We start from the raw sequence: 16,949 nt of genomic DNA, 5'->3' as shown, positions 1-16,949 counted from the left end.
ATTTTGTATCCTGAGACATTGCTGAAGTTGCTTATCAGCTTAAGAAGCTTTTGGGCTGAGATGATGAGGTTTTCTAGATATAGGATTATGTCATCTACAAGGACAATTTGACTTCCTGTCTTCCTATTCGAATGCCCTTTATTTTTTTCTCTTGCGTGATTGCTGTGGTCAGAGTTTTCAATACTATGTTGAATAGGAGTGGTGAGAGAGGACGTCCTTGTGCTGGTTTTCAAGAATTCTTCCAGCTTTTTCTCATTCAGTATGATATTGGCTGTGGGTTTGTTGTAAATGGCTCTTGTTATTTTGAGGTATGTTCCAGAGAAGGATTTTTGTATCTTTCATTAACGTGTGTTAAATGTAATCAACCAGCCTTCTATTTTGGATAAATTATGTTGTTTGTAATTAGAACAAAGAAAAAATTTATACTGACCTTCTCCTGTTTTCTTTTTTTGGTCACCCCCAGGGCACATAGATTTGTGTCCCTTTTTTTCTACTTGTTTGTGCCTTACTCAGAGATGTAGTATAAAGGACAGAAATAGAGAATGGGAATGACTGTAGTATCTTAGAGCAGTGGTTCTCAAACATTTTAGTCTTAGGGTCTCTTTACACTCTGAAAGATTGTTAAGGACCCAATAAATTTCATTTATTTGGATCATATCTATAAATCTATAAATGTTTACCTTATTAATTAAAACAAAAGTTTGAAATCTTCATGAATTCACTTAATAACAATAAACCCAAAATGTGGTAACATAAATATCTTTGATATGAAAAATAACTGTATTTTCCAAAACAAACTTAGTGAGAATAGTGGCATTATTTTCCTTTTTTGCAAATTTCTAATGTCTGGTTTAATAGAAGATGGCTGGATTCTCATATCTGCTTCTTCATTCAGTCCATTGAGATAAATTGTTTTAATTGAAGTTTAGAAAAAAATCTGGTTTTTACACAGATAAGTGTTTTAGTACCCCTTTCAAGTAATTATGTCTTTTGTATTACACCAAAAGTTGATTAAGTGTTAATTTCTTGAAGTTCTGTTTTAATATGGTTTTTGAAACCATATGGATGACCTTTGGTATTCCATTATGTTAAAATCTATTGGTCTGACTTACACTCTGAATGGATCTTTTACCCATGTGTGATTTTGTGACATTTTGCACTGGCCAATTGGAAAAGATTGGCTCACTGAGTTAGGCATATCTTTCTAATGTTGACACCCTTCATTATATATCAAAAATATACATTTGTTAATATCACTGATGATCTCAGAAGTTTTTAAGTATTCAGAAGCTGTTTTTCTCATGGTGGCAATACAAATTATCTAAAATTCGAATTTTTGCTTGTGATCTTGAATTTTATCATCAGCAATGAATACTGTTTTCCTTGAAATGGAAGGATCCCTTCATTTTCAAGAAAAGGTATTCCAAATACTCAAGTCTGCATAGTTATAGTGAGTTTTTAAAATAAAATAATGTTTCATAATAAAAGCAGCTAATTCAAGTTGCAATTCAGTTACACAAATGCTTGTTCTTGAAACAACCAGCATTCTTCAATATATGGCAGAAGTTATGTGTGTCTCTCATTTCATAACAATATTAAAAAGATGTGTATGTACTCAACAGTGGAAATTTTGTAAAATTTATGATTTTTACTGCTTTATTGAGGACATTCTTTATTGAAATTGCTTTTTTTTATTTTTTAATTTTTTACTGTGACTGTATGGCAGTGAAGGCTACAGTGACTACTAAGTATAATTTGGTGCCTCTGCTTTGATTTGTGCTAAGGTGCCAGCAGTTTTGTCCACTATTACTTTTGCACCATCAGTGCAAAAGTCAGCACAGTGAAAAAGGTAAATAATGTTTTTGTATTACAGTGAATAAGTTTTGACTTCTTGAGTCCCCTGAAAGTTTTGTAGAGATCCCCAAGGGGCTACAGGCCTCATTTTGAAAATTGCTGGTACTAGAATGTAAGCTTCTATAGGGAAAAGATTTTTGTCTCTTGTTTATTGATGTATCACTTACATGCTATCAGTCTGGGATGTCTTACCTATCTTCAGTATAAGATTACTTATATTTTGAATCTGGGTTGTCTGTTGTGATACTCTCCTTTTCATGGAGCACACTGTCAAGTAGCTTCATGAAAAGGGGAGAGTGTAGGGTGTAATTTTGGGACCTTATGTGTCTGAAAATGTCTTTATTCTAATCTCAAAGTAGAGCAGTGATTTGGCTGGACAGAGATTCTAGATTGAGATTCATTTTCTCAGCATTTTAAAGGCTAGTCTCCATTGTTTTCTGTGTTATGAAAACCCCTGTGCCTTTTATTGTGCTACCCATTTTTTTTTTTCTGTAGAAATTTCTAAGATCTTCTCTATATTCCTGGTGTCTGAAGCTTTTTTTTTTTTTTTTTTTTTTTTTTTTTTTTTTTTTTTGAGGCGGAGTCTTGCTCTGTCGTCCGGACTGGAGTGCGGTGGCCAGATCTCAGCTCACTGCAAGCTCCGCCTCCCGGGTTTACGCCATTCTCCTGCCTCAGCCTCCCGAGTAGCTGGGACTACAGGCGCCCGCCACCTCGCCCAGCTAGTTTTTTTGTATTTTTAGTAGAGACGGGGTTTCACCGTGTTAGCCAGGATGGTCTCGATCTCCTGACCTCGTGATTCGCCCGTCTCGGCCTCCCAAAGTGCTGGGATTACAGGCTTGAGCCACCGCGCCCGGCCTGTCTGAAGCTTTTATGAGATATACTGGGTGTATGTATGTCTTTTTAGAAAAATCATTGTCCCAGGGACTTAGGGCAATTCGTCTTTCAATTCTGAAACTTTGAAACAAGGACTTATTGTGTTGCCTAGGCTAGAGTGCAGTAGGGCGATTGCAGCTCACTGCAGCCTGGACCTTTTGGGCTCAAGTGATCCTGCTGCCTCAGCACCTCCAAGTAGCTGGCACTACAGGTGTGCACCACCATGCTCAAATCAAAGCTGATTGTTTGTAGAGACAGAGGTTTCACCATGTTGCCTAGGCTGGTCTCAAACTCCTGGGCTCAAGCAATCCACTCACTTTGGCCTCCCAAAGTGCTGATATTACAAATGTGAGCCACCATGTCTGACCTGGAAATTTAATTTTTGGGTAAGTTTTCTTCATCCCTTTTCTCCTGTTTTTTAAGACAGGATCTCGCCCTATCACCCAGGCTGGGGGTGCAATGGTGGGATTATAGCTCACTGCAACCTCAAACTCCTGGGGTCAAGGTATCTTCCCATCTCAGTGTTCAGAGTAACTGGGACTACAGGCCTATACCATTATGCCAAGCTTTTCTGTTCTTTTTTTATAGAATGCATATCAGGTGCATTTTGGACCTCCAGATTGATCCTCTTCTGTTTGTAAAATGTCTGTCTCTTTTTCTTTTTCTTTTTTTGAGTCCTTTAACCTCTTTTCCAACCTTATTGCTTTTGTTGTCTGTTTTTTTTAGACTGGGTCTCGCTCTGTCTCCCAGGCTGGAATGTAGTGGTACAATGTTGGCTCACTGTAGCCTTGCCCACTTGGGCTCTGGTGATCCTCCTGCCTCGGTCTCCTGAGTAGCTGGTACTACAAGTATGCACCACCAAGGCTAGCTAATTTTTGTATTTTTTGTAAAGAACAGTTTTCACCATGTTGGCGGGGCTGGTTTCAAACTCCTGGACTCAAGCAATCTGTCTGCCTTGGCTGCCCAAAGTTCTGGGATTATAGGCGTGAGCCACGGTACCTGGCCTTTTGTGTGTGTGTGTGTGGTTTTTAAAACTGTCATTTGTTTACATTTTCAGCTGTCTGTCCTGTTCTCCAAATGTTCCCCCTAGTCTTGTTTGCTGGATCATCCTCTCACGTGCATCTGAGGATATTAGCTGTGATTTTTGTTCTTGAAGTTTTTTTCTGTATGTTCTGGTTTACTATCACTTGCTTATTTTCTTTCTGTTTTAGTTTCTGTCTTTTATGGTGAAGGCTTTCATCTTGTTTGATTATATTTTGTTGTATATTCAGCAAAAAGTTAACAGAAAACATGTCTACAGAAAAATGTTATAAATACAGTTGTAACCTGTATCTAAGGTTTGGACTTGTCAACTAGTAGGCTTCCTTATAGGGTGATTGGGTAGGGGCCTGCCCTTTTTAGGGGGAACTCTCAAATACTTATATATCTTTTCTTAGGTGTTGTTCAGTTTTTGCAGCTATTCAAGAATCCTCTAATTGCCATTGTAGGAGATATGCTTGACTTCAGAATTCTTGGATCCAAGAACAAGAGGGCTGTGACTTTTCTATTTGATTGTAGACTTTAACTTAACCTCTTTTTTTTTTTTTTTTTTGAGACGGGGTCTTGTTCTGTGGCCCAGGCTGGAGTGCAGTGGCGCGATCTCGGCTCACTGCAAGCTCCACGGCCTCCCAGGTTCACGCCATTCTCCTGCCTCAGCCTCCCGAGTAGCTGGGACTGCAGGTGCCCGCCACCGCGCCCAGCTAATTTTTTTGTATTTTTAGTAGAGATGGGGTTTCACTGTGTTAGCTAGGATGGCCTCGATATCCGGACCTCGTGATCTGCCCGTCTTCGCCTCCCAAAGTGCTGGGATTACAGGCGTGAGCCACTGCACCTGGCCAACTTAATCTCTTTAACCTTTAGTTTAGCATCTCTGTCTTTTTTTTAACTGTGTCCTTGGACCTGGTGCTTCTTTGGTTCATTTTCCCCCCAAAATAAATCTTATCTCCTCTGGGGATTGGGGAAGAGTATCACCTGGCTGGATAGAATGGCGGGACTTGGGAACACTACTACATAAATTCAATCAATTTTTTTGTTTTTTAGCTTCGTGGCCTCATTGTGCCTGCTCTGGTATCTGATGTCTTAAATTCCTGATCCTTTCTGATTTTTGCTATGTGAATTTGCTTTTCTCTTGGAATTCTCTACAGTTGCCTGATAATAAGCTTTCTTACCTCTAAATCCTCCATGTGTTTTTCATTTGCCAAAAGTTTGTTGACATATCTCATGTTCCTGTTGTTTTCTAGTCTCTACCCTTTCAAATTTATATTTTTTAATTTCTTTAATCTTATTTTGGTATTTTTTGAAACAAGATAGCAAGATAGTAAAAGCTCACCTTAATTTAAATGGTTGTTTGTGTGTAAAGAACATTCTTAAATGATTAAAGGTGAAAGCAAGAAAGGAATTAAAAGCCAAGAAATAAAAAAATTATTATTCAATTGTGTACATCTTTCTTAACATGGATATATGTGTATGTGTATAATATATACACATACATATGTGGATATCTATTTTATATATATAAAATGGATATATGTATATATTTTATGTATAAATGGGTATCATGTACATGTTTGAATTTATATGTATGTACAGATATACCTTATGTACATCTGTATTATGTTTCTATTTAAATGTATGTTTGTATTTACATATATAGATACATGTACATATTTATACTTTCATAATCATTCAAAGCTGGAAAGTGTGGTAATCTTTTACCTATTGTAGTTTCATTTTTTAAATGAGGAAACTGGCTTAGATATGTTAGTGATTTACTGAAGGCTTCAAAACCAAGTCTTCCCAGTGTTTTGTTAAACTGTAAAATCTTAGACATGTGAACAACTTGGAGATTCAGAGCTACATTTAAAATCCTTAATTCTGGCTTTAGGTAAATAACTTAAAGTTTTGATTTGAGTCCTAAGAGATTTTTTCAACTGGTATTGTATTGGAATCAGGGAGGGGCTGGCTCACCTGGTGCTTCTGAAAGCAAAGCAGTAATTTAACATATTATAAGTTGGCACAAAAGTAATTGTGGTGTTTGCCATTACTTTTAATGGAATATAATTATTAAATATATAAATAATATAGAATTAATATATTAATGTTAATATATTAAATATATAGTTAATACTAAATATATATTATACACGTATTTAAAATATATTTAATGTTAAATATATAATATACATAATGTATATTTAATATATTAAATAGATAATACATACTTATATATATAAATATATTCCATTAAAAGTCATGGCAAAAACTGCAATTACTTTTGCACCAATTTTTGGTTTATAGTGATGATATTTAACTTATTTTGAATAAATATTAAAGATGATATGAGCTTTTATTTATCTTAAGTGACTACAATAAATGGATCTTGTTTTTATATGACTTTGAAAGATAACTAATAACTATTTTAATAAAAAATAGTATTGCATATGAGAATCTAAAGATTAAGGTAAGACAACTAAGCTTCTTGTCAGCTAAGTTAATTCCTAAATATGAAAGCTGTAGGTTCTATTTTTTTTTCTGTTCTATACTAAATATCTGTGTTACCATAACTATATAGAAATAGTTTGAAAAATTATATTTTATATTATGAAAAATATATTTCATCACTTAAATATTAATTTTCTTATGTGCATATTTTCTTAAATTATCTCACTGGATATAGTAATGCTGTGATGAATATTTTAATGAATATATCCTTTAGATAATTTTTTCGATGTATTTGTAGAAATAGGATTTCTCTGTCAAAAAAGCATCAACATTTTTAGATTATTATTCAATTGTGTACATATTTCTTAATGTGGATATAAATATATATGTGTATGTGTAATATACACATATAAATGTGGATATCTATTATATAATATCTATTATAGATATGATATCTATTATATAATATCTATTATATCTTTTGAATTTAAATTATTGTTTTATTGCTTTCTAAAAAGATTATTCTACCACCTTATATAGATATTAGCAGTATGTGAAGAGCTGACTGATTTCATGATAACCTCATCAACTTTAGTACTTTAGTTAATATTTTCTCCCCTAAGTTTCACAAGTGAAATGATGATTATAATTCATTGTTTCAGTTTGTACTTTGTTGATGACTAATGAAGTTTTAGCTATTTAAAGATGTAGAATTTTCTGTTAGAAAAAAAATTCAACTCTAAGATAGTAAAATATCTTTTGTCATCAGGGAATGTAAGAATAAAGGAATAGTTGGTTGATTACTAAAGAAAATGTCAGATAATTAATGAGAAATATAACTTAAAATATGAGACAATTGGTATAAAGAACTGTTGTCATGTCTTGTCAAGAAGCAAGGCACATAAACAATTTTACTTTAAATAAGACTTTAAAAAATTTTACAAAGTTTTATAAAAAGTAGTACATTGAGGCCAGAAACGGTGGCTCATGCCTGTAGTCCCAGCACTTTGGAAGGCCTTGGGGGAGGATCGCGGGAGCCCGGACTTCCAGGTTACAGTGAGCTATTATTGTACCACTGCACTCCAGCCTGGGATACAAAGGGAGACCCTGTCTCTAAAATAAATAAATGAAATAAAAAATTAGTATATTGCATTTCATCCATTGTGCCACCATGTTAGAAATAATATTCTTCAAACTTATGCTTATAGAAATGGGACGTCGGTCATCAGATACTGAAGAGGAAAGCAGAAGCAAGAGAAAAAAGAAACACCGTAGACGGTCCTCCTCGAGCAGTTCTTCAGATAGTAGAACATACAGCCGAAAGAAAGGAGGAAGGAAATCAAGATCAAAGTCAAGATCCTGGTCCAGAGATCTTCAGCCTCGTTCACATTCTTATGATAGAAGGTGATTTTCATAATTTTAGTTTATACGGTAATGAGGATAACAGTCTTTAAAATTCATGTTTTTATATTTTTAATTTTGCTAGATGAAACATTTTTCTTTTACTAGCTATGTATTTATGAAAGTCTCAACCCAGAATTTTTTTTTCCACCAGGTCCAGTCAGTGGGTCTAGTGTTCTCAACCTTTGTCTATTCTTAGTAGGCAAATAGATACAAAGTGGTGTAGTTTTCTTTTTTAATTAAATTAAATTAATTCATTAATTAAATTTTTTTTTTTTTGCGACAGAGTTTTGCTCTAGTTGTCCAGGCTGGAGTACAATGGTGCGATCTCAGATCACTGCAGCCTCTGCCTCCCAGGTTCAAGCGATTCTTCCCAGCCTTCCGAGTAGCCGGGATTACAGACATGTAGCACCATGCCCAGCTAACTTTATATTTTTAGTAGAGACAGGGTTTCACCATGTTGGTCAGGCTGGTGTCGAACTCCTGACCTCAGGTGATCTGCCCTCCTCGGCCTCCCAAAGTGCTGGGATTACAGGCATGAGCCAGTGCGCCTGGACTTAATTTTAAATTTTTTAGAGACAAGATCTTGCTCTATCACTCAGGCTGGAGTGCAGTGATGCAGTCATATCTCTTGGGCTCAAGGATCCTCCCACCTCAGCTTCCTGAATAGCTGGGACTATAGGCATGTGCCACCATGCCTGGCTAAGTTTTTTTATTTTTATTTTTTGTAGAGACTTGGCCTTGCTGTGTTGCCCAAGCTGGTATTGAATTCTTGGCCTCAAGCGATCCTCCTGCCTCAGCCTCCCAACGTGTTGGGATTACAGGCATGAGCTACTGAGCCTGGCCTTGGTTTAGTTTTCATACCATATAATCTGATGATATTTGGAAAGATTCTAAGACCCCTTAATACCTTAATTAGTAGCTGATCCAATCACTAAGTTACGAATCAGTCATCTGACTGTTCAAGAAAAATAACATTTTAATTTATCTCTATTTGTTTTCAGGAAAGAGTGAGACAGTAAAAATGAGATGATTCTTTAGAATCTAGGTTTTTCCTTAATGCTCATAATAAAAATTTTTATGGCAATGATCTTTGATTATATTTTATTTCAGACGCAGGCATCGATCAAGCAGTAGCTCTTCTTATGGCTCCAGAAGGAAACGAAGTCGAAGTCGTTCAAGGGGTCGAGGGAAATCCTATAGAGCCCAGAGGTCTAGGTCGAAAAGCAGAACAAGAAGGTATGCTTTATTAAGTATTTATTGCTTTGTAACAGATTATTACAAATTTAGCAATGTGAAAGCAACAATCATTTATTTTCTTATAATTATATAATTTTGACTGAGCTTAGCTGGCACTTATTTTTTTCTCACCTGGGGTCATTCATGCAGTTAGTCCTGTGATAGCTTGATTGGAACTGGATGGTCCGGTGTGGCCTCACTCATATGTCTTGCATTTGGTTCTGGCTATTGGCTGGGGTGTACAAAGCTTCTCATTGTCCAGTAGGCTAGGTTGGGTTCCCTACCAATGCATGTGCATTCCCCAGACATGAGTTTACTAGTATTTTGTTAAGGATTTTTGCATCAGTATTCATCAGGGATTTTGGCTTGCAGTTTTCTTGTAATATATTTGTCTGGCTTTGGTATCAGAGTAATGCTGGCCTAATAAAATGAGTTTGGAAATGCTCCCTCCTTTTCAGTTTTTTGGAAGATTTTGAAAAGGATTGACATTAATTTCTTTTTAAATGTTTGGTGGAATTATGCAATGAAGCTATCTGCTCCTGGGCTTTTCTTTGTTAGAAGGTTTTTGCTTACTGATTCAATCTCCTTATTATTTATAGGTCTGTTAAGATTTTCTCTTCCTTCATGATTTAGTCTTGGTAGGTGGTATGTTTCTAGGAATTTATCCACTTCTTCTAGGTTATCTAGTTTATTAGCATTCTTAGTAGTTTATAATCCTTTCAAATTTTGTGGCGTCAATTGTAAAGTCTGCTATTTCATTTCTGATTTTAGGTAGACTTCTTGGTAATTTAGGCTTCTGGCAATTTTTCTTTTTCTTTTTTTTGGAAATGAGGTGTTACGCTGTCACCCAGGCTTGGGCGTGTTGGTGACTCACTGCAGCCTCAAACTCCTGGGCTTAATGATCTTCTCACCTCAGTCTCCTAAGTGGCTAGAACTACAAGCATACACCACTAGGCCTGGCTGACTTTTTAAAATATGTTTTGTAGAAGTCAGTCTTACCATATTGCCCAGGCTAGCCTCCAACTCCTGGTGTCAACTGGTCCTCCCACCTTATCCTCCCAAGGTGCTGGCATTATAGGCATGATCTACCTTGCCCGGCCTCATTTTCTCTTAATCCAAGTAAGTACTTGTTCATTTTGTTGTTGTTTTTCAAAAAACTCTTAGTTTTGTTGATTTTTTTCCTAAAGTTTTTCTGCTTTTCTATTCTCTATTTTATTTATTTTTTCTCTAATCATTTTTATTTTCTTTATTTGGATAATTTTTGGTTTAATTTGTTCTTTATTTAGTTCCTTGAAGTACAAAGTTAGATTGATATGAGACTTTTCTTTTTTTCCTAAATGTAGGTGTTCATGCTAAAACTTTCCTCAGTATTGCTTTTGCTGTTTCTCTTAAGTTTTACTATGTGTGTTTGTGTTTTCATTTGTCTAAAGGTATTTTCTAATTTCTCTTATGATTTCTTCTTTGATATATTTGGTTGTTTAAGAGTGTGTAGTTTAATTTCTACATATTTGTGGATTTTCTGATTTTTCTGCTGCTGTTGATGTCTAGTTTCATTTCTTTGTGTTTCGAAAAGATACTTGCTATGATTTCGGTCTTATTAAATTTGTTAAGACTTGTTTTGTGGCCTAACATGAAATCTATACTGGAGAATGTTACATGTACACTTGAGAAGAATGCATATTTTGCTACTGTTGTGTGAAGTGTTCTGTGTATGTATGTTAGGTCTAATTCATCTGTAGTGTTGTTCAGGTCCTCTTATGTCTTATTTTTCTATCCATTATTGAAAGTGGAGTATTGAAATAGCCTACTATTACAATGTTACTAAATATTTCTCCCTTCCATTTTGGCAATGTTTGCTTTATATATTTGGGTGCTCTAGTGTTAGGTGCATATATATATTTATAGTTGTTATATATTCCAGAATAATGACCCATTTATCATTATATAATTATCTTTTTTTCTTGTGACAGTCTTTGACTTAAAGTCTATTTTGTCTTATATAAGTATGGCCACTTCTGCTCTTTTTTGGTACCATTTGTGTGGATCATCTTTTTCAGTATATGTGTGTCTTTACATCTAAGGCACATCTTTTGTAAACAGCATATACTGTAATTGTATCTTGTGTGTATGATTGTGTGTTTTGAAAAATTCATTCAGCTAATCTGTGTTTTGTTTGGAGAGTTTAATCCGGTTACATTTACAGTAATTACTGATGGGGAAGGACTTACTGTTGCCATTTTGTTGATTGTTTTCTGCCTTATAGCTATTTTGTCTCTCATGTCTCCTGCTGCCTTCTTTTTTGTTTTGTTGATTTTTGTATTGACATGCTTTGATTTTTTTTCTCATTTTATTTTGTGTATGTTCTGTAGGTATTTTCTTTGTGGTTGCCATGAGGCTTATACAAAACATCTATTTTAAGTTGGTAATAAGCTTTGATTGTATACAGAAATACTATTGTATATTTCTCCACTTCTATTTTATGTTATTGATATCACAGTTTACATCTTATTGTGTCCATTAATATCGTTTATAGTTACTGCTATTTTTTATGCTGTCATATTTTCAATTCTATATCTGAATTAAAAATGTTTTACATACCACCATTACAGTGTTACCGTACTCTGTACTTGTGTATATAATTACCTTTGCCAGTGAGCTTTATGTTTTCATGTACTTTTGTGTTGCTGTCTAGTGTCGTTTCATTTCCACTTGCAAGACTCCTCTTAGTATTTCTTGTAAGGCACATCTGGTAGTGAAGAACTCCCTTAGCTTCTGTTTATCTGGGAAAGATTTGATTTGTCTCTTGTTCTTTTAGAACAATTTTGCTGGATATAGTATTCTTGATTGATGGGGTTTTTTTTTTTTTTCTTTCAGCACTTTGAATATATCACCTGATTCCTTTCTGGCCTGTAATGTTTCCACTGCAAAATTGCTGAAATCTTATGAAAGCTCCCTTGTATATGACAACTTACTTTTGCTGCTTTCAAGATTCTCTCTTTGCCTTAAACTTTTGTTAATTTGATTATAATGTGTCTATGTGGGCCTCTTTTACTTCACCCTTGAAGTGAAAGGATAAAGTCATTTGAACTTCTTAAATTTGGGTGCCTATTTGCTTTCTCAGATTTGGGAAATTTTTGGCCATTGTGTCTTCAAATAAGCTCTCTGTTCATTTCTGTTTCTTCTTCTGTAACTCCACAATAAACTCCCTGTTTTTTTCTCTATCTTCTTCTATAACTCCCATAATATGTATATTGGTCTGTTTAATGATGTCTTATAGTCCGTTAGGCTTCCTTCACTTTTCTTTATTCTTTTTCCTTTTGCTTCCCTAACTCAATAATTTTAAATGGATGTTTCTTTGTGTTTTCTGATTTTGTTCTTCTGCTTGACTACATTTGCTATTGAACCTCTCTAGTGAATTTTTCAATTCAGTTATTGTATTCTTCAGCGTTAGCGTTTTTGCTTTTTTAAATGTAATTTCTCTTCATTGATAGTCTTGTTTTTGTTTATACTTTGTTGTCTTGACTTTGTTTAGTTGTGCATCTGTGTTCTTTCTTGGATCATTGAGCTTTAAGACAACTATTTTCATTTCTTTGTCAGGTAATTTATAGATCTCAGTTTCTTTGAGATTGGTTTCTGGCAATTTATTTGGTTCCTTTGATTGGGCTAGGTTTCTTCTTTATTTGACTGCCTTGTGATTTTTTTTTTTTTTTTTTTTTTTGGCTGAGTTTTATGCAGTTTTAAAAAACAGCTGCCTTTCCTAGTCTTTATGGACTGGCTTCTTATGGGGAACGTCCTTCACCAGTTAGCTTTTTTCAATGTACGCCAGCTTCCTCATCAGCACCCTTTAGCAGGTGAGAGATACCATTCCCTCTGGTAGCTCTCCAAAATGCTGGAATATTTGAAGCATGTACTTCACTTTTCTCTCTCACTTCTGATGAAGAAACAAGTTGGATGACTTTTCCTGATCGTCCTGAGTCATCCCAGTCTCTATCTTTGGTACTGCTGGCCCTCTGGTGCCACAGCATCTGTTTCTGTTCTCTTTTGCTTTTGTTGGCACCCAGATATTTAACCTATGCTGTTTCCATTAGTGCTCCAGGCAAGACAGAAACCCATCCCTTGGGTGGCCCTCAGAAAAGTCAGAATGTTGGACTTACGTTTCGTGCTTCTATTTTCCCCAGTCCGTTACCCCAAAAGCCATGAGCTGAACTGAGGTTTGCTGACCTTAGAGAGAGTCAGGTGAAGTAAAATGGTTCTTACTTATTTCAGTGAGGCTGTACTTGGCTTTGAGCTCACCTGGAGTAATGCAACTTCTTAACTGTTTTTTGAAGTTCAATACAGGTATTTTGGTTTGTATATTATTGTTTTATCAGTGCCTTTCTCGGGGAATGAGGGCTGGGATATCCTATTCTGCCATTTGCCATCGTCATTCTCAAGTTAACTTTTTTTTGTTTCTTACAGGCTTTTTCTAACCTTTATTTTAAACTACTTTTAGACTAACAGAAAAGCTGCAAAAAATAATAGAGAATTTCCTTATACCTCTCATATCACCTCACCTGGTACAATAATCAAAAGCAGGACTTTAACATTGATACAGTTCTAGTAACTAGGCTATAAATCTTACCAGTTTTCTCATAACATTCTTTTTCTGCTCCAGGATCCAATCCAGGATTCTATATTGGATTTAGTTGTTAATCTCTTCTTAGTCTCCTCCAGTCTATGAGAGTTCTTCCTCCAAAGATGAGTCTGTGTTTGTCTTTCATGACTTTGGCACTTTTGAGGAATAATGGCGTTTATTTTGTAGTTTGCCTCTCAACCTGAGTTTGTGTGATGTTTTCTCATGAGTAGAGTGAGCTATGCTTTTCTGGCAAGAATACGAGAGAAATGACATCGTGTACTTCTTATTGCATCATATCAAGGGGTCTGTGATACTGCTATGTCATAGTGGTGTTAACCTTGATCATGTAGTTAGGGTGCCAGGTTTCGCCTGTGAAGTTACTATCTTTCCTTTTGTAGTTAATAGGTATCTTGGGAGAGATATTTTCTAACTATAAATATTCCGTGCTTCTCCTCAACCTTTCACTTACTAACTTTAGCATCTCTCAGTGGTTTTCTTCTATAGCAGTTACTTTGGGGTTTGCCTGATGATTCAGATTAATTTTTGTGTATCATATGAGATAGGGGGTTAGGTTCAATTATTTTCTTCATATGGAGATCTAGCACCATTTCCTTCCTTCCTCCCTTCCTCCCTTCCTCCCTTCCTTCCTTCCTTCCTTCCTTCCTTCCTTCCTTCCTTCCTTCCTAGTCTCTCTCTGTCACTGAGGCTAGAGTGCAGTGGCATAATTCTCAGCTCACTGCAACCTCCATCTCCTGGGTTCAAGCGATTCTGGTGCCTCAGCCTCCCGAGTGGCTGGCATTACAGGTGCCTACCACAACGCCCAGCTAATTTTTGTAATTTTAGGAGAGATGGGCTTTCACCATGTTGGACAGGCTGGTTTTGAACTCCTGACCTCAAGTGATCCGCCCGCCTTGGCCTCACAAAGTGCTGGGATTACAAGCTTGAGCCACTGCGCCTGGCCGGTCTAGCACTATTTTCTTACTGAGTAGTCTTGGTACCTCTGTCGAAAACCAACTAACTATATGAATGTGACTCTGTTTCTGGATTGTTTATTTGGTTCCATTCCTTTGTCTGTTTTTATACTAGTCTTACACGATTTTGATTACTTTGGTTCTATAGGAAGTCTTAAAGTTAGATGTTATTGTTTACATTTCATATAAATTTTAGAATCAACTTGACAATTTTGTCAAAAGCTTGCTGGAATTTTGATTGGGTGTTTATTGAATCAGTAGACTAGGAGTATTGACATCATAGAATGTTTCAATTTATGAACATGTTGTATCTCTGCATTTATTTTGCTTTTCTTTAGTTTCTCAAACAGTATTATGTAGTTTTCATTATAGTGGTTTTACACATTGTCACAGACAGGGCACCTGTGACAAGATACTGTGTGACATAAATTTCTTACAGTTCTGGAGCCTGGGAGGTTAGGGATAAGGATTACAGCATGGTCTAGTTCTGGTGAGGTCCCTCTTTTAGGTTGACAGATGGCTGTCTTCTTGTGTCCCATGTTACATTTTGGAGAGCATAGAGAGGAAGCAAATTTTCTCTTATCTCTTCTCAGAAGGCCATGAATCCTATCACGAGGGCTCCACTCTCATGACCTAATTACCTCCCACCAGACCCATCTTCAAATACCATCACATTGGTCAGTAGGGTTTCAGCATATGAATTTTTGAGGACACAAACATTCAGTCTAGAGCATACATATTTTATTAAATTTATTTCCATATTTTTTGACACTATTGAAAATGGAATTATTTTAGCATTTTATTTTCCAATTATTTGTTGAGTACAGGTTGAATATTCTTTATCTAAAATACTTAGGACCTAAAGTGTTTTGGATTTTGGATTTTTTCAGATTTTGTAATGTTTACATATACATAATGAGATGTCTTGGGGATAAAAATCACATCTAAACACAAAATTTATGTTTCCTATATACCTTATACATATAGCCTGAATAATTTTAAACAATATTTTAAATAATTTTGTGTATGAGACAAAGTTTGTGTACATTAAACCATCAGAAAGCAAAGATATCAGATATGGGTTTTCCACTTATGGCATCATTCTGGCACTCAGAAAGTTTCAGAGTTTGGAGTATTTTGGATTTTTGGATTAGTGTATATAGAAATATGAGTAATTTTGTACATGTATATAATATGTTTTGTACCTTTTATATTTTACATATTTTATATGTTTAGTTTGTATCCTGTAACCTTTCTACTCTTATTAGCCGTAGAAGATATTTTCAAGATAGCTTAAGATTTTCCATGAAGACAATTAATTACCTGAAAAATGAGTTTTACATCTTGTTAGAATTGTTTGCTATTTCTGTAGTTTTCTCGGCTCATTGCAGTGTCTAGGTTCTACTATGCTGAAGAAAAGTGATGAGCGTGGGCAAACTTGCCTTTTTTCCTATTTTAGGAGGAAAGTATTCAGTCTTTGGCTTTTAAATATATGTTAACTGTAAGTTTCTTGTGGTTGCCTTTTATAAGACTGAAGAAGAATACCACCGTATTTCTTATTTGCTGGGAATTTTTAGTACCAATCACTGTTGGTTTTTGTTAAAAGCTTTTTCTTTATCTAGTGGGATGATTATGGTTTATTTTTGAATACATTTTCATCTTTTTTTGTTGTCACTTATCTCTTGATTTTTTGTCTGACTTTGTTAGTCATTTCTGTGTACTGAAGACCCCTGGTCAGCGTGATTTTCGTTTTATTGCCTAATGTGGAATTGAAGTAATGTGGATGTGTTCATTTTGTACCATATCCAAAACACCCATTGTGTGTGGGTGGCATTGAGGGATTTGAAGTGACAGATATACTCATGAACTTGGTACTCCCGGACAAATATTTCCTGTTGCTATTTACTCTCCGAGGTCTTTTGCATGAATATTTTTTCTTTCATAGTGGTATACTTTGCTTTTGATTCAAGACATCAAATTGAAGACATTTTGCGAATATGACATGAGGTAATTGTTGCCTCAGATGATTTCTTGAAACTGTACACCTGTAGACTACAAGTGTAAAGGGTGTTAGGGAAGAGATCAATTATTATATATTAGAGAAAATTAGGAAAATTTCTGTTAAAAATGTATTAGAAGTAGAACAAGTAACAGATATTTATTAATTTGAAAAAGTAATATAATTTTAGAAAATGCACTTATCTAGTAAAATAATATACATTATACATTGTAAAGGCCAGCATAAATGCTATTGTTTTTGTAAGAAGTCATTTTATTTTATTTTATTTTATTTATTCATTTGAGACAGAGTGTTGCTCTGTCACCCGGGCTGGAGTGCAGTGGTGCAATCTTGGCTCACTGTAGCCTCTACCTTCTTCACTCAAGGGATCCTCCTATCTCAACCTCCTGAGTAGCTGGGACAACAGGTGCACATCACCACACGCAACTAATTTTTGTATTTTTTGTGGAGTTGGGGTTTCACCATGTTGCCCAGGCTGGTCTCAAATTCCTGAGCT

The 16,949-nt window shown here is 35.3% G+C and overlaps 1 protein-coding gene across 1 annotated transcript in view; it reads left to right on the top strand.

The window, feature by feature from the left end:
* RSRC1 (arginine and serine rich coiled-coil 1) overlaps positions 1-16,949 on the top strand; it is a 426,163-nt gene that overhangs the window by 4,418 nt on the left and 404,796 nt on the right. The window contains exons 2-3 of the mRNA XM_030928335.1: positions 7,416-7,611; positions 8,722-8,847. Coding sequence (XP_030784195.1) covers positions 7,418-7,611; positions 8,722-8,847 — 320 coding nt within the window. The 5' untranslated portion in view covers positions 7,416-7,417. The remainder of the gene's footprint in view (positions 1-7,415; positions 7,612-8,721; positions 8,848-16,949) is intronic.

The sequence above is a fragment of the Rhinopithecus roxellana genome, chromosome 1, assembly GCF_007565055.1.
Source record: "Rhinopithecus roxellana isolate Shanxi Qingling chromosome 1, ASM756505v1, whole genome shotgun sequence".
Taxonomy (NCBI): Eukaryota; Metazoa; Chordata; class Mammalia; order Primates; family Cercopithecidae; genus Rhinopithecus; species Rhinopithecus roxellana.
The sequence above is the reverse complement of the archived record's forward strand: the minus strand, read 5'-3'. Positions and strand labels throughout refer to the sequence as shown.